Genomic DNA, 22,535 nt, shown 5'->3' on the forward strand with positions numbered 1-22,535 from the left:
CCAAGGTGTGGTTTAAACGGTGAGCTGGTTTATGTACATTCTGACTGAACCCAATTGAATCTAATGAGATAAACGCGTTATTAAGGCTGTCGTTATCGATATCCACATGAATATTAAAGTCACCTACGATAATTACTTTATCTGTTTTAAGGACTAAATTCTGAGAATTCAAAACAGTATAACAAATAAAATTGGCTTATTGTTTTCCATGTTGGGTTTGAAAGCGTAAGAACAATGCTTTTAGGTTTAGGATTGATTAATAAGCTTGAGTGCAACTCCACCTCCTCGGCCTGTGTCTCGAAGAACGTGAGTATTATTATGGCGAGGCGGAGTGGAATAAATCTTATTATTTGATATTAAATCATTTACTACTCCAGCTTTAGATCACAAAGATCTGATGTTTAAGAGCCCACATTTAATTGTTCTACTTAGTTGCATTTTAGCAGCGGAGGTGTTAATTTTTATTAGGTTTTTTTTGTATAACTCCCCCTCTGTTTAACATTGATTTGATTAATTTCAGTGGTTGTGGGGCAGACACAGTCATTATGGGGATTTGAGTGGGCGACTGCCCGGAAGGAAGCACAGAAGTGTGTAAGACTGCAACTCTGCCTCCTAGTCTCAACTCCGGGTTGTCATGGATTAGGTCCACTAATAAACTTTGTAATATTAGTAGATATGAGATCTGCTCCATCCAAAGTAGGATGGATGTCGTCACTGCTAATCAGACCAGGAGTTCCCCAGAAAGTCATCAAATTCTCTGGCCCAACAGAGCAGAAAAGAAAGAGAGATGCCATGGCTAGCTACCAAGCTACAGTAGCTAACGTTAGCAGAGCCGAAAGGAGTGTAAACAACTGAGGATTAGGCGAGAGTCGCTAAGAGAAGAAGGATAAGGAGAAAGTTGTAAGTGCTTAAGGAGTTCACGTTTAGGTTGAGATAACTAACAGGTCGTTAGCCGATGTGATCAAGAATATAACTAAATGAATTGAGCAGCTGGAGTAGTTACCGGCAACACAAATGTAGTAGAAACCGGAAGTGACGCGATTACAGTTACACTGTACTTGTGACAATGATTCATAAGTGTCTGAAATATATATGAAATGTTTATAGATCTTAATTACCAGCAAACTTTAGTCACCTTTAGAGAATACATTAAAAAACTAGCTTTAGTGGCATAAAGTATGTTTAAAGCATTTAGCAGCGATATTACAGGACAAAGTCAGTTAAAGGCTTCCCAATCAAAATACAGAAAAATAATACGGTTTATTTGACATCTATATGAAGGGAAACCCCTTTGCTATCAGTTCGAATATATTTTACACTTTATCACTTCCTGTAGATGAGTATTTCATACATTTATTGGCGAAGAGGAAACACAAAACTGTTGAGTCTCCAGGGTTTGATTGGTGACTTGCTTCTTTGATTGAGCGAACGTGTTCAGTTGTAACTGTCCAATGAGCGACGGCAACGGCCGATTTTAACTGACCAATGAGCGACAAGATGAGGCTATATAAAGCGCCGGTTTGAGGCCTCTGGTCATTCAGCAGGAGGAAACGAGACAGGCGAGCAGACAGCAACAGCTAGCTAGGAGCGGCCAGGAATTCTGTCATGAGAGACGTGATCACAGACACATATTTCCCCTTGTTATCAGAAAGCTTGGCCTTTGGAAAAGTACATTTGATTTCGGACAGCGTGGGGAAGTGCGCAACATTGAAGTTGCGTAGTTGTGTCTCAAAGAGACGGTGATTCACACAGAATGCTTTCATGTGTGCAGTAGGCTCTTGTTCAGTGTTGAGATGACTAGTAAGATCAACTAAACATACCAGGTCTGCCAAACATGGAGGGTCACTCAGCTCATGAAGAGGTCGGTCCTTCTTTTAAAAACAGGTTCATTTCTGATCTCAGGGAATAAAACCGCTGCAGCACGGAGCCGCGACTCAGCCAGCGCACATCAGAACTGTGGAGTACATCCCCGTATTCAGCATCGACATCAGACAGGAAAGCTTTAAATTATCTGTGGTAAAGTCCTCGTGCTCGAATTATGTTGTGCCCTTTAGACTCGTAAGACCAAGCAGCTCTTCCGTAACGCAAAAGTTGTCGTCAACTCCCCGCAAAAACAATGAACAGCTGTGCGGTGTCTGTCGCATCTGTGCTCTCATCACATGCAATCGAGTAAAAATCTAAAGCACAAGCTTTATCTGACACTTTATGTTTTAAGTTAGCTAACAAGTCAAAACTGTGTTTCTGTGTTAGAACTAAGACGTACAAAACATTCAAGCCATACCTGTCAACATTGGAATTTCAAAATAAGGGAATTTCTTTGGCGGACTCCGTCCATATTTTAACAGCTCTCAGCCACCCAGCCCCTACCCATGTAATGTAAATGTAAACACATACGGGACGGGTATATACATTCGCTTTTTCCGCCGTGTGCAAAACTAAAATCTGAATGGCACACTTTACAAAAAGCACTAGTTTGCCCGACTCTGCTTTTAATAAATAATGGAAGGTCTCCTCCCATTTGGCCAGGTACTTGCATAAAGTTTGAATTTTTTGGCAGGTACAACTGCGTCTCCATCTATCTCCCGTTCACTGTGACACTCATCCATCTCTTTTCGTCTGTGTTATTCTTCCTGTTTTCTTCTTCTGTGTGTTTACTGGTGGATAACGTTTTTCAGCTCATGTTAAACATAATACTGCCACCTGCTCTATCAGAGGCCACTGTAAACCTTTTTAAATTAGGCCTTTTATTTTTGAAAGGTTAAAAATACGGTATAATCACAGGAAATATTTAAACAGGAGGACAGCGGGATAGAAGTAAAAATACGGGATAATCCCGGGAAAAACGGAAGGGTTGACAGGTATGATTCAAGCACAAATTTCTATCTGGGCCATATTCCCAGTAGCGGTTCTGGGGGGCAAGAGGGGCCAGTGCCCCCCTAACACAGAGCCTGGACACACCTGTGGCCCCCCCTACAACAAAGATTGTACAATAATAAAAAGTAGGCAACTGATTCTTTTTTTGTGACGATATGGCGCAGACGTGTAAGGCGGAACAAATGTGCCCCAACATTCTAGTCTAGTCTAGTCTTGCTGGCTGACACATGGCCATACCTGTCAACCCTCCCGTTTTTCCCGGGATTATCTCGTATTTTTACTTCTACCCCGTTTTTCTCCCGTTTAAATATTTTCCCGTATTTATCCCGTATTTCTAACTTTAAAAAAATTGGCCACATGGAGGCGCTATAACAATAAACTTTACGTTTTGGCTTGTGACTCGTTTTTCTTTCCTGGATTGTGTTCAAATTTATTTTTCAGCCACTCTTAACTACACATGTTGAGCAATTGTCATTAAATTTGTTAAAGAACATCTCTGGATCTTTTGTTTTTCTTCAGATTTTTGACGGTTCATGCAGTTTGCTGGAGCTCAACGTTTTTTTCAAAGGGTGTGAATAGGGGTTATTTTACAAAACAAATATCATATCTCCTGCTTTAGGCTATTGAAAACACATTTGTTGGACATGTGTAAATATGATGCCTGAGTAACCGTGACCCATTTGGTGCCATTTGCGTAGGTGGCGCAGTATAAACATCATCTACCTATAGATAAGCAATCTCCGTCTGTCTGCCCAACATCCATCCATCCATCCATCCATCGTCTACCGCTTATCCGGGATAGGGTCGCGGGGGCAGCAGCTCCAGTAAGGAACCCCAATCTTCCCTTCTCCGGGCCACATCCTCCAGGTCCGACTGGGGGATCCTGAGGCGTTCCCAGGCCAGTGAGGAGATATAATCTCTCCACCGAGTCCTGGGTCTTCCCCGGGGTCTCCTCCCAGCTGGACGTGCCTGGAACACCTCCCTAGGGAGGTGCCCAGGTGGCATCCTTACTAGATGCCCGAACCACCTCAACTGGCTCCTTTCAACGTAAAGGAGCAGCGGCTCTACTCCGAGTCTCTCACGGATGGCTGAGCTTCTCACCCTATCTCTAAGGGAGACGCCATGGCTCATTCCCTACGCGGAGTAGGCAATCCACCGGTTTCCTGCTGAGAGCCATGGCCTCAGATTTGGAGGTGCTGATCCTCATCCCAACCGCTTCACACTCGGCTGCGAACCGATCCAGTGACTGTTGAAGGTCACAGACCGATGATGCCATAAGGACCACATCATCTGCAAAGAGCAGCGATGAGATCCTCAGGTCACCGAACTGCAACCCCTCTCTTCCACGACTACGCCTCGATATCCTATCCATGAAAATCACGAACAGGATTGGTGATAAAGCGCAGCCCTGGCGGAGGCCAACATTCACTGGAAACGAGTCCGACTTACTGCCGAGTATCCGGACACAACTCTCGCTTTGGGTGTACAGGGATTGGATGGCCCTACAGACACACCTAATATTGTTGTAGGATACCAGTGGCAGGCTTGGGGACATGGTAATGTTGCCTATCTTATGCATCTTTCAATTTCTTTTGGATACATTCAATATACGAACCTAAAAAAAACTGTAGCCCTGTAGTTTGTGTTTGTTAGTGTGTAATTTTGTATTAATTGTTGTCTATTTATTAAGGTGTTGTTTTATATATTATAGTTCTCATTCTCATTCTCATTATTATTATTATTATTATTATTATTATTATTATTATTATTATTATTATTATTATTATCATTATTATTATTATTATTATTAATTGTATCATTAATTGTATCATTATTATTATTATTATTATTATTATTATTATTATTATTATGTAGGATATTTTAACATTTATTTTCAGCCTTTTTCATTAAACCCTAAATTTAACAGAATTTCGCCAAATGTGGTGATAGCTTTATAGCTCAGAAAAAAGATTTCGACATTAAACTAAACAGCATATTGATCAATCTTAAACCAGCGGTTAAACATTAGATTCAACAACATGCCTGTAATACATATTTGTGAAGACCTACATTTGTTAAAAGATCGATAAAAAAGTGTGAATCGCGTGATCACATTTTTATCATCTTGCAGCCGTGCAAGGAGGAAAACTTTTCGAGGTGTCCCTGAAGGCATCATTGCCTGGCAACAGTGTAGTTTAGTTTCTCCGCTGTAACCAACTTTCTCCGACACAATGCCTCGAAAGAAGGAAAAGAAAAGCGTCGAGAAACAAAATGAAATCAAGAAAACACAGAAAAAAGAAAGTTCAGCATCTCCTGTGGATAACACCGGCTGGGAAGGCAAAGAGAATGAATTATATTTGATTCAAATACGATATTTGAACGAGCAATTGGAGAGGTGAGACTTTTTATCTAACGGTTACGAAAATAAGAAACTTTAAGTTAATGGGAATGCTGTGGTAATATGTTGTGTGAGTAGATGCTTTGTACATAATCTTTTTAGTCTTGTTCTTCAAATTTGGATTAAAAAAAAAAAATCACTTCAGGGCACTTTGGTAGTTAAAGTAGGCCTATGCTAGGTTAGCTAGTCATTTGTTGTTAGCTATGTTGTCATTTTGGAATAAGCATTATACTGTACTGTATAATCTAGCATAACACATAGTAGCAGTTGTGGAAAGTAACCAGTACATATATTTAAGTACTGTAGTTAAATTCAAATTTTAGGTACTTGTACTATTCTTTTGCTACTTTATACTTCTACTCCACTACAAATTGTACTTTTTCCTGCACTACTTTTATTTAACAACTATAGTTACGGCCCATTTCAGAATACTGTATGATAATTTATTGGATTATTATTATTGAAGCTGTCATCAATTTAATGTTGCAGCTGCTAAAGAAGGGCTTTATATACTTGATCTGTTATGTAGTTTATGAATTGTTGAACTGTGATAAATAAAGTTTTGTCTTAATCTATAATATTACATCTCAATTTATGTGTTGATTTATATTTTGTATTATTAATCTGAACATGCAAAGTAACTACAGTTGTCAAATAAATGTATATTTGCTTTTGAATTGTAGTGGAATAGAAGTATAAATTGGCATAATATGTATATACTCAAGTACAAGCACCTCAAAATGATACATTAGTAAAGTACCCGAGTAAATGCATTTAGTTACTTTCCACCATTGCAAGACTCATTAAAGATGTTGTCCTTAATCGTTGACCATCTTCCTCTAGATATCAGCTGAAATGTGACCAACTAGAAATGCAGAAGAAGGACCTACACTCTCAGTACAGTGTGCTGGAGAAAGAGAAGAAGGATATTGTTGAGTATCTAAAACGCTCCCTACTGGAAAAGGAGGACGAGATGGACGAGCTGACGGAACGCATAGGGAGTCAGCAGCAGGATGCCGATAAGGACAGAGATGCCCGGCAGCTGCAGCACAATCAGCTGAGACAAGAGCTTCAAGGCCGGATTGAAGAAGTCACCTCAGAAAACACAACACTTGGTGAGACTGAATATCTCTTTGGGTTCGAGCAGGATCAAGTAGTAGCATGTTGAAGGTCCCATGAAGATGATTTTGAAATGGTAACCTTTCCGTGGTTTGACGTTTTTCCACATAAAACGGAAACATTATCTAAATGAGAAAATAATACCGGCATCACAGGAAAAATGTCTCTCACAGCATGACATTGTCACATCTTCCACCTTCCTGGAAATGAATAATGCCACTCAGAAAGCTACTGTTTTGCACACTGACTAATTCATAACTCCAACAAAAACATCTATGATCACATTTTAGTAGATAGAAATGTTTATTTATAGACACTTGAGTGTGATATGAAAAAACTGACAAGAACAGGCAATGTATTTCTATCCAGTTAACTCTAAACAGCCCCACTACATTGGTATGATTGTTTTTTCCATCTCATTGGACCTATAGCACCAAGACATTATAACTTCACTCACCATGGCAAGAAATAAGATGGATTGCTGAACAGTTTAGCAACCTCTACACTGTACTTAAGGTTTAACTCTCTCCTCTCTCCCCTCCTCCTCCAAGCTGTGAGACTGGCAAGTCTGGAGGAGTTTCAGAAGCAGAGGGAGCAGCTGATGTCCAACATGGAGTCTCTGGAGAAGCAGCTGGCTAGTCAGAAGGAGGAATACAAAGCTGCCATCCACAGCCTGGAGATGAAAGCCCTGCTGGAGAATAAAAGGTTGCGACTGCTTATTTACTGACAGAATTACATCTGCCTACAATCACAGCCTATCCTAGATATGAAAAAAGTGCTAATAAGTGCTAAGTTACAAAATATATACTTGACACAAGCCTTCACAAGCCTTATTAAATGTACTACGCCTAAATGATTTACCCCAAAGGTTAGAGAAGGAGATGGAGAACCATGTGGCTGCCATGGAGGCAGAGGTGCATCACCTGGTCGACCAGAAGGTCCCGGAGACGACCAGGTTGGCCCTTCAGGAGAACACGGAGGTTAAGACTCGGATCAGTCAGCTGTCGGAGGAGACTCACGTCCTGATGGAGGAGAACTCGGTCCTGCGGGACCGAAAGAGTCGGCTCAGTGTGGATGTGGACATTCTGGAGCAAATGCTCAGCGAGACGTCCCGCAAGAGCTGCGTCCGCAAGAAGGTAAAGGGAACAGATATCTTATTCATTGTTCGGGCCCATTGTAGAATCGGATCCAGTGCGTGTTGCAGTTTCACATTAGATATAAACTCAATGATGTTTGCATACATTATATGTATTGCCTCCATCAGGTGGTGGAGCAGCTTACAGGAAAGTGTGAGCAGCTGCTGGCGGAGCTGAAAGACTGTAAGCGAGAACTCGAGCAGCTTCAGACCAAACACACAGGAGTCCTGGCTGAGATGGAGGCACTCAGGTCAATGTATTCCATCTCTACTGTCCACATGCCACTCACTCATGCTTTGTCCAAGGTCACATTCTTTTTAAGAAGTGAGGAAGATACAGAGCACCTCTAGGGTCACATGGTAGAAAAATAAACTGCTCGGTTATACAGATGATCATCGGGTTTTGTAAACATAATGACTTTACTCGTTTGAGGCATTTTGTCTGCTATTCCTCTACGGACTTATATTTCTAACGGGAACTTATGTGTGTGTGTGTGGTAGTGAATAAAGGTCGACATGTGGTGACCTACTGCACTTTATGGTATTTCATCTGCTGTTGGATCACTATAATATTTTATACCTATTACTTTACCCGGTCTCAGTGGTGGAAGAAGAAGCTAGATTTTTAGTTTACATAAAAGTAGCAATACTACAATATTCAAAAAAATATATTAGCAGTAAACGTTTTATTTAAGTAAATGTATTGTAAACATTTTTTACTTAAGTATATAATTAATAAATATTACTGCATGACTACTGTGTGACTCCTAAATCAATATATACAACATAGAAAACTAAATGTGGGAATAATATGGTTATTATAAACTAACTGCACTGCCTGATCGATTCGACTCCCTGTAGGAATATTCAATTATCGTATTAAATCAATAGATAAAACTGCACAAGTACGGTGAGGTCACTAACTGTAGACTACTATTCCCTACCACAGACTCATTGTAAGTTCCCTTCAGAAGTGTTAGGCTATAGAGTGACACTACAGCCGACATGATGCCACAAAGAGTAAAGTCTTATTAAATTAACTAAACCAGAGGGATGTCTGTGAATCTGTGCGCACGGTTTTGTGAATCCAGATTTACACATTGAGGTACTTTTTCTACCATGCGACCCCAGGGGGAGGGGATCTTTAGAAAGGTAATAGGTTAAATAAAAGTGTTTGGATTAAGCTCCCTTAAGTATCTTAAAAGTACTCTATAAATAAAGTGTAAAGAAATGTAATTTTTATTTTTTTAAAACAATAGTTGTGAATTTAAGTATCAGTGACATTCTGTAGATTTGTTTTTCTTGCAATCTTATCAAACAGTGAGTTTCCATGGCATGTATAGCATAATTAGTTCAGAAACCGTATGAAATGAAGGGTCAGAATTTGGCAGTGTGGGGATTGTACTAGAAGAAAAAGGCTTCACTGGAAGTAAACACAGCCCAAGCCACATTCGTAATGAGAACTGATGAAATGTAATTTTATTGACATGAAGCTGCTTCATATCTGAATACAGCCTCACTGTCAGTGTTGTGTCTTCAGACAGGACCTGGGCCTCACTGTCCAAGCAGTGCAGTAAAAGCAGAGCAGAGGTGAGTCGGCTGGAGGCGGAGTTACTGGAGGAGAGGAGGAGGAGGAGCAGGATGAAGAGAATCATGCAGGAAGCAGCCGTCGCTCTCAGACAGGCCCTGATGGTAAAACAAAAAAAATCCTGACCCTGAACATCAGGACACACAAACATGCTCACGTGAAGTTATCTCAGCCCATTGGCACAATTTTATTAGAGCACTTTCTCCTAAATTAATAATTCGTTTTTTTGCATTGCTATGTTTCTGTGACAAACATGCGAGGTTAACAAAAACAAATACCGTCTGAAATAGACAAAAAAAATTGGTTCAAAAAACATTTTGTCGGCTGTTATGTAAAAATAAGTTAAAAATGTTTTAATAAGAAGAAAGTTATCCTGGTTAGCTAATTAGCCTAGCTGATCCTTAAGTAGGCTCATAATGCGATGAGATTGTTTCAGCCTCTTTGAAGTGTTCATGACTGCAGCCCCCGTTGTTGACTCTTGTCCCCTGCAGGATGCACCGACAGACCAGGACTCTGTCGTCCAGTGGAGGCAGCTGATGGAGAAGCTGATGGTGGTCTTGGACCGGCCAACACTCACCAATGCCACCACTGAGACAGAGCAGCACACTTCTGACCCTGCTGCCGCCAGGTAATAAAACTTTCTCCGTGGAGAAAGTCTGTTGTGCGACCATCAACTACATACAGAAATAATCTACTTTAATATTCTTGATGACATATTTAAGTGCAAGAAATCTAAGTCTCAGATGTTACCAATGAGCTTAATGATCACAACAGTACAGATCTGTTCTTTAGAGATTCAGCAGAGAAACTCCTGCTTAGGTTACCATCATCCAGGTCCTTGTGTCTTTACAGAGAAGCGAGCCTGAATCCAGCTTCGAGTTTCCAGTTCGAGCTGGCCCGCTACAGGCCGGGCGATCTCGGCCTCGTACCCCGGCCCACACCGAAACACAAACACATACTCTCCAGGCCGGGAGCAGCTGGGTCCGGCAGCTCCCATGTGCCTCTGCACAGGTCTGTTCACCTACTGGGTCTGCAGCGTACACAAGTCCTGTGGTCCTTCATTAGCACCGATGACTTAAAAACTAAATTATAGTGCAAGAACTGTTAACAGCCTCTGGTGGAAAGAATATGCCCCTTTTGTTAAATTTAGGATTCCTTTTATAAACAATAAACATTTTAGAGGGAAACTAAATACCTAAACATTCTCATGAACCTTATTTTAGATTAAAAGCATCCAATATTTCAATTAATACTTCAATCATCAGTTAAAATATATAACAAATGTTAACTTTCACACATTTTGCAAGAATAGAAGTCACTTTAATTGTAGATGATTCAGTCATTGTGTTTGAAATATGCTGTATGTTTAATATAACTTATCTGACTTCTGTTGCTCTTTCCATCCCCTCAGGAAGCCCTCCAGTCAGAAAACAGACAGCGCCAGTAACCGGACTGGTTCAGCGGTCAGACTTTCGACCTGCAGAAACTCATTCACTAAACCCAAAAACATGTAACAAAAATAATTTCCTGTTTATGTTTTGGAGATATGAAGGGTTTTCTCAAACATGGAGGATCCAGTCTGTTGATAGTTTTACCTTCTGTCCTCACTCAGCAGACAGAATAAGGACGCAACAGTGAAACTCCTGAGAGTATTGAATTGATCAACGGTTTATTTAATTCAACTTTTCATTAGTTTTTAGAGCACTTCTCTAAATGTTGGACATGAACCATTTTGTCTAGAAATAAAATATTTTTGTCAGAGTGAAAAAAAAGATTGTTTTTAATGGCCTCTTTTCTTCTGCTAAACAGAAACGTGTATAAAACCAGCACAGACTGAAAAAGAAACATAAAACATTTTTTTTGCTACGAGAAACATCCTAACTGTAGTTTACTTTGTGGGTAATAAATGAAGACACTGATCTTTATTCTTTAATTGATGTTTATTGTTATATGTCGAAGTCTCAGGCACTTCAATTCTCATTGGAGGAATGAAAGTCAGTACCTTGATGAATACTAGAGGACAGACAGCTTATATTACATGACAGACGGAAAGAAAGTGGACACAAAAAGGAGAATAACTAAACTCTATTGACCACTATGTACAATGAAATACATATATCTGCATTAAAAACTATACTTTGATAAATATATAACTTCATGGGTCGTTAAGCAGTAATAGGAAATATTCAAAATACTGTGATTCTTTTTAAATAGATACAAAGGATTTGTATAAAAGTACAATTTTCTCCAGTCTAGGTCGCATCTATTCATTGATGCGTTCATCCACACGAGTTGTACACGTACTGTAGAGAGCTCGGTGCACATGTGAGGCCGGGATGTCGAGGCGAGCAATATATACAGGAAATATTTCCTCTAACACGTGGGTGGATAATTCTCCATCTGTCTACTCTGATGCGAACCAAAAAAACTAAACAAAAATTAATCACAAATGTTTTGGTGCTCTTGAATGATCAACATTGAGCTTAAGAAAAAAAAAAAAAAAAATGTGTCAAATTGCAAAAGAAAAAAAGGACCAAAAGAAAAATGGCATTTAGTAGCTTTTGTGTCCGTGTTGGTTTGCTGATTATTTCAGCCAGATTCTGATGGGACTCGAGGCACCAGCTGGTTACATTCATATTCAGAGGGCACTTTGGGCTCATCAGTGTGCACATAAATAACAAATATTTCCAGAATTCTCATTGGTTGGTGCTTGGGCTTACATCCCTCATCCAGCTGTGGGTAAGGCAGCGTGAACCAATAGCAGCTCAGGGTTTGTAGGGGGAGGCGGGGCCTTTAATCGAACATGCTCCTCCGAGTGGGACTGGGTGACATCTTTCTGCCGAGTCGAGGGGTCCCCTGGAATATAAACATGTGTAAATGGTTAATGTGACAGCCGACATGTAAACAGACATTACATTAGAAGCACAGAGGTGTTGAAGGCCACAATGAGTAGGATTTGTCGGTTGCGGAACGCCAACCCCAGATTCACTCTCGTTTGGAAACAAGCTTCATCAGCGGGGTGTTTCCCCTCTCTATTTGCATCTTTTTGGCATTTGATGTGTGCTTACAGTCTGGCACCTGGTCGCTGCGTTTTTAAAAGGGTTGACGGCCAGAAACATCCCAAACACCGCAAAATTTACAGATCCAGAGATGCAGGGTCTCTGCAGACACAGACACTTCTACTGGGCCATAAGTGACGATTGATACAGATTATATACATGTTTTTTCTTTTTTAGGAAAATCCTACTCATTGTGCTTTTAAAAAGCGAGGCAGTGATGAAGACGTACAGGTGACTGGGCTTTGGAGAAGTTGACATGTGCATACAGCAACACTGCAATGTCCTTGTGTCCTGCTTCCAGAGCGATGGACAGGGCATTACTCTCATCCTGAAGAGAAGAAACAAAGAGTTAACAAAAACTAAAACATGTGCTGATCTGCATATATGCCCTTTGTATATAGATTAACAAACATATTTTTCTGAATTCTACTATGTGACACAAGTGTTTTGTATGTTCTGTGTGCAAAAATCTTAATAAACTTAAGTTATTAAATAAATGCAGTTGAGTAAAAAGTGAAATATCTCCCTCTGAAATGTACCGAGTACAGGTATAGAGTGGCATGAAAACAAAACACTCAAGTACAAGTACCTCACATTTGTACTTAAGTGCAGTAGTTGAGTAAATGTACTTAGTTACTCACGCTGTCGTTCAGCGTGGCGTCACAGCCGGGTTGAGACAGCAGCAGTTTGACGATCTCGACGTGTCCGTGTTCGCTGGCGCACATCAGCGCTGTGGAGCCTTCGTCGTCCTGGATGTTGACGTCGGCCCCGTGAGCCAGCAGGGCCCGAACCATGTCCATCCTGCCGTGACTGACCGCCAGCATCAGCCCCGTCTGACCAGCCTGAAACGGGAACAACAGCACGGAGAGGGAACATTAATCTTAAACTCTAAAGGAAATATATTCCATCTTTCTGTTTGACCCCTTGTGAACAAAAGCAGTTTTATTAATGCAAGCACACGGTTTTATTTCTTATCAGTTTTATTATTGTATTTATCTTTAATCATTGTTGGGTATTCTTTCCATTTTGTTTTTGTATTATTTATATTTGCCTCATTGCAGGATTGTGTAAATACATATTAAAACTGTCCCTGTATTGTTTGTTTTGTAGAATTACCCTAAGAAAAGATTTTAAATTCTTTTTTGAAGAAGTTTTTAGCCTTAAAACCTTCAATTCTGCGAGACTGAATCATAAAACGATGGCTCCGGCAATAAGAAGTGTAACTGGCACACTGACGGAGCTGCACACAGGAAATTCTGGCTTTTCAAGGAAGCCTGCAGGAAATCTTCCTCACAAACTTATAGAAATAATAAAAACTGTCTCCTACTGTGAATATGAGCAATTCAATCATCATCACACATGATGTCTAACATTCTGATTGTATAACTTTTCAAAACCCAAATAGTTTCCTTCCTTTACCACTTGGTGTCACCAAAGTACTGTTATTTCTACTTCAGGGTAAAAGTACATCTGAATCCCCCAACCCAGGAACAATGGAAAGAGATAGTGGAGGTAATCTACTTTATGTACACATGTCTGAGATTGCAAGAGAGAGAGAAGAAAAGTTGGAGAAATTAAACTATTCAAACTAAAACAGCGATGAAGACTGCGGGAAATGACGACCTAACAGAGACTGAATAGACTGCTAAAAACATAAAATCTTTCTTTTCGTTTTCTCTATTATTTTTGATTTATGGTCGTTTAGAATCATCTGTGGTTTGTAACTGGTGAAAACAGCAATAAAAACTCAAGTGAAAAAAATTCAAAGTACATCTAAATTAAAACTTTTTAAAAATCTTTTTGCAGTCGAGTCTTTCAACTGAGACAAAAACAACTCATGTGAATCCTTTTTAAATACGTTTCTGATGCCGATACGTCAGTCGCGTACACTCTTAATTTCTGCCTCGTTAGCTGTAACCGGCTTAGTTTATAAACAAAAGAGCCCGATTTGTCCTCACAACCTTCACTTCCCTGCTCATTGAGACCTGAACCCTGTGGGTGCCCTGCCTTCTGACCTCCGACCTCTCCGTTACTGACCTGGCTGGCTCGAGCGTTGACGTCGCCCTTGCTGAAGAGCTCATCCACGATACGCATGTCCTTGGGCGACTCCACTGCGGCCAGCGCGGCCAGCATGATGGGCGTGTATCCCGCCTTGTTCTGCTGGTTCACGTTACACACATCTGAAACACACACAAACATGATTAAAGCACTCATCGTGGTGCGGGTGGTCTCGAGCCCTTGTATGCTATGACTCTCGTCTGTGATTGACTTGTCGCTGCCTGTCACTCAACAGCACAGTAATGCACGAGGACGTGTGTCGGGCCTGGGACCGTGATGCATTGTCTGAACCTTAAAGAACTCATCCTCGCAAAAGAGACAGCCCATCAGAGCCATCAGGTGGGAGGTGAGGCGGGTATGAGGGTGGCTGCCCTGCCCGCTGAGGGGAGGAGAGGTCTAAGGAACTGGGAGGACAAAGGCTACAATGGGAACAGGGGGGAGGATTTGCTGTCACAGAGCACAAGGACACAAAAGGCCAAACAGACAAAAGGCTTTTGGAGGAGCGAGTGGCCCGGACCTCATCACAGTCTATTGAGCCTTCAGGGAGATCGCTGCATGGCAGTGGAGGAGGAAGTATTCAGATCCTTTACTTAAGGCGAGACACTAAAGGCAAAAATATAGTTTTTCATGAGATTTTAAATGTATTTTGCTTTCATAACATGTCTTCTTTCAGCTACAAGTGGAAAGAAGACAAAATACACATTCAGGTGTTTTCTTTTATGACACTTGTGTATTTGCGTATGTTAATTTCTCCTAAATTCTCCAAAAGTCTTATTGTAAGTAATAAACTGGGGAAGATTCATGGTGATATCTATTAGTTAAATGTAGTGATGAGGCAAGATCATTATTTACAAGTATCTTTTGTCCCTTCTTTGTAGATTTATGGATGTTTTCTACCATTTACAGAAGGTACAGTTTACTACTATAAAGAGGAGCCGCATCAGAAATTCCATACTGACAATCTAAGACAGTATGAGAGATTTAAGTATTTCCAAAACCTAAGTATATATAGTACGCGAAGCGCATACCATTTCCGATTAAATATTAGAGTATGCTAAGACTGGACAATACACCGGTAGAAATATCCCATAATGCAATGCGGTAGTGACAACAATGTTCATAACATTGTCGTGGCCCATGATACATTTAAATTTACTTTTTGTTGATTTTCTTCTGTTTGCCGCTGCTTTTAGTTTTTCTCAATGCTTCACCTGTATGTGCGGAATTCTGTTTTCTTTTGACACTATGTACTTTGACTGTTTGAAATAAATATTTTAAAAAGAAAGGGAAAAAAGGGACCAAGGCAGCTCTGTAACGAGATACACAATGAGTTCGCCTGCGGTTTGCATTTTCTAACAGCCGAAGTACCAAAACCTCACGGGGTTCATCCTGCCTGCTGTCAGATGTTGCAGATGCTGGTAGAGCTCAGCTGGCACAAGTCCTATGCAATGACTCTGCATCAGTGAGCAAATGCAAAAGACAGATACTTAAAAAAAGGTATGTAGCTGCACTTCCTCTCTCAGAGTTACTGTTGGCTTTCTGCAGTAACCTGATATCTTAAAGAGGAAAATAAGGATGAAGAAGGCGAGAAGTGTGGAGAGTTCAGGAATATAAAAGCTTCCGGAGGTCTGATGAGGTCATTAGGGGACTAAAACAAAACTTTGGCAGCTTTTTTAAGCAAAACAAAGATAATCTCAGGGTTTTGGTGGATTAGGCTTTGAAACCTTTTAGAAACACTGGACAGGAAATCCTTTCAACTTATTACTCAACACAATCATAAATATAATACATGCTGCTAAAGCTTTTCATATTATGCATATTCAACACAAACATGCTTTGCCTTCATGCCATGTTGCTTTGCTCATCTCAGGTTTACAGAATCATCTCTTACCTGCATCCAGCAGCTTCTTCACCACCTGGAAGTTGGAGTGCGACACGCTGTAGTGCAGCGCCGTGTTGCCGTTGCCGTCTGCCATGTTGACGATGTGGCGCAGCACGGCCGGCGAGATGGCGCCGAAGGTCCCCAGGTAGTCCTCCACCATGGCCGCCATCGCCGCCTTCTGGCTGGACACACGAAACCACTCGTGCTGCACCGTGTTCAGACAGGCTCTCTGAGGAGGCCGGAGGGGGGACATGTTAGGCACCACACACACTGAGTCCGTGTGAAAGAAGTCCATGCTATCCAAATATGTAACTTTTAAAGCCACTTTGTGTAGAATTGCAAAATTAGAGACTTTTGTGGTGAGAGCATCAAACAGACACTGCGGCTCACACAATGCATGCTGCAGAAATCACATAAAAACTTCAGAAGTGGGTTAACCTAATTACAGTGTTATAATACAAGCATTTACCTTGAAGTCATAGCATTTAAGGGTAAAACGGTGCAACGATTGACAGCATTTTGAATACCACAAAAGTCTAGTGACTTGGTTTGCCAAAATAAAGTTAATACACCAGTAGACCAGTCACCATGCGGGAAATCAACACTTCAAGTTCCTTAGGGTCTCCGTGTTATTGTTAAGAGTCTACCTCATGTACATGACAGTGTTGAGAACATACAAGTGCAGCAAAGAACCTGCTCACCAGATCTTTACTGCTCACAGCTTTTGGGTCACCGAGGTGAGATTTGAGAACGTTGCTCGCCGTCAGCATCTTTCTCACTCAGCTCATACCTTAGGAGACAATCAAACCATTATTTTAACATTCAAATAACGTCCATCCCATTTGTTGCATTTAATTAGCCCTTTCTCTAATAGCTGAACTGAATAACTGAACATGTCACATGAATGTGACAGAAACAGTGCAGCTGCATGTCATCAGATCATGAAGCATTGAGTTTAACTCATAATGTATTTATCATCATCTATTGAGTGTGAGGAGACCAAAGACACATTTAGGTTTTTATTCCATTACATTTATGGTCTGTAGTTTACTGCTTAGCTTCTACTTATTCTACTAAACTCCTATACAGAGAGGAAATACAGAATACCAATACAGGGAAATGGCCTTGAAGATTTCTTTGTTTTCCTTTGTTTTTTTAAAATCTTTATTTATTTAGCTTACTTTTGTTCATCGTCTGGAATAAAGTTATTAAAACTGAATAATACTGGTTTGAAAAGTAGGATTTGATCTAAATCTAAATAATTATAATGAAAATGTTTAACTGTGACTGATGCTCAGCGTGTTGATAGTTTAAAGCCTTTCTTAGAAATCAAAGATTTCTGGTCACTTCACTACGATCACTCACAGACCGCAGGTTAGAACACTGAAGACTGTAAATGTAATAATAATTCTCTTCAACCCACCTCTCTCTCATTTCCTGTTTCTCTGAACTTTCCTCTTCCTCCTCCTTCTTCTTCTTCATCACGCCCTCTGCTCCCTCAGGCTGAAAACTCCTCCCCGATAGTCTTTCCCTCCACGTTCTTATATTCCTCCTCCTTTCCTCCGAACTCCTTCTCCTCATCCTCCTCCTCTTCCTCCGACCCCGAGGAGCTGCTGTCCTCTGAGCTGGAGTCGTCGCTTGATGTAGTCTCATACCTGCATCGCCACAAGGGGGCAACAAAAGCAGAGCAATGTAACAAAAAGCACTCAAATTTCATGATGTCTGGACCTCCACAAGGACTTTAACAAGGCCAGGTTTAAAAAGGGAAACATCACCACAGACTTGTTAACATTTATAACCGCAACTTTAACCTCATATATCACTTACAAATACTAATCCACCACGAAATCACCATGTTCAAAACATCCAACGGGGATCTTAAATGCTAAGTAAAAGATAAGCTTATTGAATATTAAAGACAGATTTCAAACGGGAGAGAGTGAATATATTTTCAGACTCACCCTCCGTTAACCCCGACAAACTGCAGGTTCTTCTTGGTGCCGTTGGAGTCGGGTCGGCCATCTTTCTTCTTCATGATGGATTTCAGGGTATTGTGGCTGCACGGCTGCCCTGAAGCAGAGAGAGCAGAACAGAATTTAGTCAAGATCATCACATAAGTGAACACAAAGTGCCAAAGTAAAAGACATGCATCTGGAGTTTATGGATCATAAAAACAAGATGTTTTAGTTTTCCTGCTTTTTAGGCAGCTGCCGATTTAGTTCCATCTTACATGTAAAACGTATCTAAAAGATGAACCGAGACTGTTCATGTCAACTGCAGAAATAGTTTATTTATCCCCATGGTGGAAATGTCTTAAGTCACAGCAGCAGTACACAAACAAACAACTAAACAGGCCCGGTCAGTTCATTTACAAAGGGCCTGATAACACCTGAATGATCCACTAAAGGTTCTCTGACAAGAGCTATGGCAGAGAGGAAAGTAGCCATTAAGTGTCTGTCTCACGCTCTTTCCAAAGCACTCCGTCAGCGAGGAGCTGGAAGTTGCCCCAAACCCTGAAAGTATCTCAGTCATTTTAAACACAGGCCTTCCAAAACCAAAATACCAGCAGAGAGCCAGAAACTCTCAGCACATCTGCCAAGACTTGCCCCTGATGGAGGGGCCTCTTTTACTGCTCTGGGGACAACAGCAGAGTGTGTGTATGGGAGAGTGTGTGTGCATGTACCAACATGAATGCAGTTGCGCATGTCTACAGTGGCATGTGCACTCAGCCAGTAGCAACATTCGACACGTTTCCCGTGTTTTGACAGGTGGGAGCGCAAGGAGGAGAAAACCAGGCTGATGTTTTGCCTGTTGCCTGGTTCACAGTGGTGGAAAGTAACTAAGTACATTTATGCGAAATTGTTTGTAGATAAAGCAAAAAAAACAAACAAAAAAAAACTTTTATTTTATTACAATTAATTTTTTCATTTCCTCCTCCGCTGTACTTCGCGAAGGGCGGCGACACACACCTACAGTCAGAGACAGAGTGGAGGAAAGGAGAGGGGTGAACTAAAATACATTTCCACCACGCATCCTGAAAAACGCTGAAGACTCCTGTTAAACTAACAATAACGCAACAGTTCCATGTTTCAGGAGATTATACCATGATGAAAACATAGTTATGAATATTATATTCCATTTCTGCCAATAGATCTCTAAAATCTTACACACTGATCCATTAAGTAAAAAGATCTGAGCACTTCTTCCACCACTGCTGGTTTGTATACGAAGTATGTGTGAATCCCCATAAGGACAATCAGGTGGTAGCTTAGCAGCTATATTTTCAGCCCTTCTAGATATAAATAACCATGAAAATATGCCATTTCTCAACCAACTGTAATATTATCACTTCACCACTGAAGAAATCCCTGTCGTGTTTAGAGAATGCATTTTTAGCACACTAACCAAAGCCTCGCAACCTGGTCAGATAACCATCACTGCCATTTATAAAACATCAGATTTGCACACTAATAACAGCCTGCAGCTGTGATGTTCATTTGTTGGCTCCGTACAGCAGTACAGGATTAAAAAAAACAAAAAAAAAACAAGGACCAGTTTTTACAAAAATGCAGCAGAACAAGACACGCACACACACAAAAAAAGAAAGTGTCCACAGGCGTACCGTGCAGCGCTGTAGACATCTGCAGGTCCATACGGCTCTTCTGCTCAGCGGCACTGATCTGCTGTGCAGGTGTGTTGGCAGGTTCTTCTGCAGCAGACAGGCCCGATGAAGGCTTCTCCATGTCCGTCTGAAGCTGCTGACTGCTCTCTGAAGAAGGAGGAGAGGTAGACCAGTCAGTGTTCATACATACAGGTAGACAGGACTGGAAGTTTAATGCCATTAAGTTTCTGACCACTACAGGTGCAGTACAGAAATGTCAGAAACGAGCAGGACCCTGTATCGTTTGAAACGTCTGCATCAGCTTTGGTTTTATAAGAGAATAAGTAAAGAGTCAAGACATATTTTGTCATGTTATGGCGCGTTAAACTCTATTAGATCTCCTCAAAAGGGACCAACTGACAGCTAAAAAAGAAAAACTTTATTTTTCTGAACTTATTAGAGACTCCTTGTACAAAGAAATCAGTGTTTTCACCAGTGGTGGAAGAAGTATTAAGATCCTCAGAAGTAAAAGTATGAATACCACACACTGAAAATACTCCACGGGAAGTAGAGTCCTGCATTCAAAACCTTACTTATGTTAAAGTATTATCATAGAAATGTATTTATCAAAAGTATTTTAGTTTTATATTATACATGATGTTTCTGGCTGAATGTTACTGCTGCATTAATGTGTTTGTTGTATTTTCTTGCTGTAGATGTTTAATGTTGTGCTCATTTTAACTCCTTTATATTCTGTTGGGTAGTTTAATCTACAGCAACACATCATGTTCAATAAGATCATCATGTTTGTAGCGTCGCTGTCCTGTGAGAACCATGTATCTCTGAAAAGGTTTCTCTGAAAAACAAACTGTTTTTAGCTTTGTGACGATGCTTTTTACACCTCATCCAAGAAGGTTTCTAAATAATTTATTCAGCTGGAGAAGCCGGAGAGTTTTCTCAACACAAACAAACACTTCATCCTTTATCACAAACATTTAAAAATCAACACATCTGGAGACCAAGTAACCAAAAGCCCTCAGACAAGTACGAAGTTAAATGTTTCCTCTAATATTTTATGTAGAGTATAATATAATATATATATATATAATATATATAATATAAGTATAAAGTTGTATACAATTTAAAATCTCAAGTAAAGTACCTTGAATCTTAAGTAGATTACTGAAGTAAATGTACTGACATTCCTCCACTAGTCGTCACGGACACTTTAATAGTTCCCACTTGGTTTATTGTGTTCAGTGCTGCAATTAAACTGACATTATTTACGTGACCAGGGACTTCGTCTGTTTAGTCATCCTACATTCCAAAAAGAGGCCAGAAACTGACCAGAAACAAGCTTGCACACAACACAATCACCCTGCGTTCATGTGCCAGCCGGCATGAATGCATATTATGTAACTCAGAGGGAGCCATGAATCAGCATCAACAGTGAGGTGTTGTGAAGGCAGGGCGGCCCGCAAAAGCAACAAGAGGCTGATTGGTGCGACGTTAACTGGATCCCAAAAATAAATGAGCTCATTGTTGGTTCATGTCCAAAGCCCCCGCCGCATTTTTCAGGGTCAGAGATAACTTTGGCCTGTCCGATCCAATCAGGATTCTCAGTAGACGGTGTGTGAACGCTCCACAACCGTCCCACTTCAGACTGGATCCTCTACAGTACAGCTGAGACAGTGCAGGCAGTGAGTCCTTAACTACATCTTACTTTGTGCACGACAGTAGCGGACAGCGGCGGAGGGAACCGCGGACAGCGCCGCAAGGGCAAGAAGGGAGAGTCAGCATGCAAGGAATACCGACACACAGAGAGCAGAGAGAGAGAGGAAGTAAGAGAGGAAGAGAGAAAAAGGGAGACAGAGAGAGAGATCCGAGAGAGAGAATAGCAGAGAGAGAAGAGAGAAGAAGATAGAGAGAGAGAGAAAGATAAGAGAGAGCGGCGAAAGAAAGAGAGAGAGAGAGACGAGAGAAGAGAGAGAGTAGGAGATAGGAGAGAGAGAGAGAGAGAGAGAGAGGAGAGCAGAGAGAGAGAGGAGAGAGAAGAGAGAGAGAGAGAGAGAGAACACAAGAGAGAAGGAGACTAAAGCGAGAGAGACACATGAGGTAGAGAGACACACAGAGAGAGACAGAGAGAAAGAGACAGCAGGAGAGAGAGAGAGACAGAGAGACACAGAGAGAGAGACAGGACAGGATTAGATATGATAGACAGCACAGAGAGAGAGAAAAGAGACACAGAGAGAGAGGGGACAGAGGAGAGGACGTATAGAGAGAGAGAGAGACAGAGAGTAGATACAGAGGAGACAGACAGAGAGAGACACACAGACAGAGATAGGAGCAGAGAGAGACACAGAGACAGAGACACAGAGACAGAGAGAGGCGAGCCACAGAGAGAGAGAGAAAAGAGAAGAGAGAGGGAGAGGATGAGTAGAAGAGAGAGAGCGAGTAGAGGGAGTAGAGAGAGAGCCAAAGAGATAGAGGGTGTGGGGGGGAGGAAAAAGAGAGAAGAGAGAGAGAGAGACACAGAGAAGGAGAAAAGAGAGAGAGAAGAGTAGGGAGAGAGAGAGAGAGAGAGAGAGGAGGAGAGAGAGCCAGAGAGAGACAGATAGAGGACAGAAGAGAGAACAGAGAGGACAGAGAGAGACAAGAGAGACAGAGGAGACAGAGAGAAGAGGAAGGAGACACAGAGAGACAGGAGAGAGGAGACAGCAGTAGACAACAGAGAGAGAGGACCCAGGAGAGGGGAAGAGCCAGAGAGAGAGACACAGAGACAGACAGGAGAGGACAGAGAGAGCGAGACAGAGACAGAGAG

General features: G+C 41.2%; 2 protein-coding genes across 2 annotated transcripts in view; one reads left to right on the forward strand and one right to left on the reverse strand.

Moving 5' to 3' along the window:
- Positions 1–5,079: 5,079 nt before the first annotated feature.
- On the forward strand, positions 5,080–10,848 carry LOC115013682 (cilia- and flagella-associated protein 157-like). Its single transcript, XM_029440138.1, has 9 exons — positions 5,080–5,269; positions 6,116–6,387; positions 6,943–7,096; positions 7,260–7,527; positions 7,656–7,783; positions 9,053–9,218; positions 9,606–9,742; positions 9,967–10,125; positions 10,526–10,848. The coding sequence occupies exons 1-9, from the start codon at positions 5,106–5,108 to the stop codon at positions 10,626–10,628; spliced, it is 1,551 nt and encodes a 516-aa protein (XP_029295998.1). The 5' UTR covers positions 5,080–5,105; the 3' UTR covers positions 10,629–10,848.
- A 187-nt stretch (positions 10,849–11,035) lies between these two features.
- The window catches only part of kank1a (KN motif and ankyrin repeat domains 1a), a 60,783-nt gene continuing 49,283 nt past the window's right edge, over positions 11,036–22,535 (reverse strand). The window contains 11 exon segments of the mRNA XM_029439661.1: positions 11,036–11,970; positions 12,403–12,501; positions 12,815–13,015; positions 14,211–14,353; positions 16,123–16,342; positions 16,815–16,886; positions 16,888–16,903; positions 17,537–17,622; positions 17,624–17,768; positions 18,075–18,183; positions 19,736–19,882. Of these exon segments, the coding sequence (XP_029295521.1) occupies positions 11,908–11,970; positions 12,403–12,501; positions 12,815–13,015; positions 14,211–14,353; positions 16,123–16,342; positions 16,815–16,886; positions 16,888–16,903; positions 17,537–17,622; positions 17,624–17,768; positions 18,075–18,183; positions 19,736–19,882 (1,301 nt within the window). The 3' untranslated portion in view covers positions 11,036–11,907.

Source organism: Cottoperca gobio, chromosome 9 (assembly GCF_900634415.1).
Source record: "Cottoperca gobio chromosome 9, fCotGob3.1, whole genome shotgun sequence".
In the NCBI taxonomy this organism is placed as follows: domain Eukaryota; kingdom Metazoa; phylum Chordata; class Actinopteri; order Perciformes; family Bovichtidae; genus Cottoperca; species Cottoperca gobio.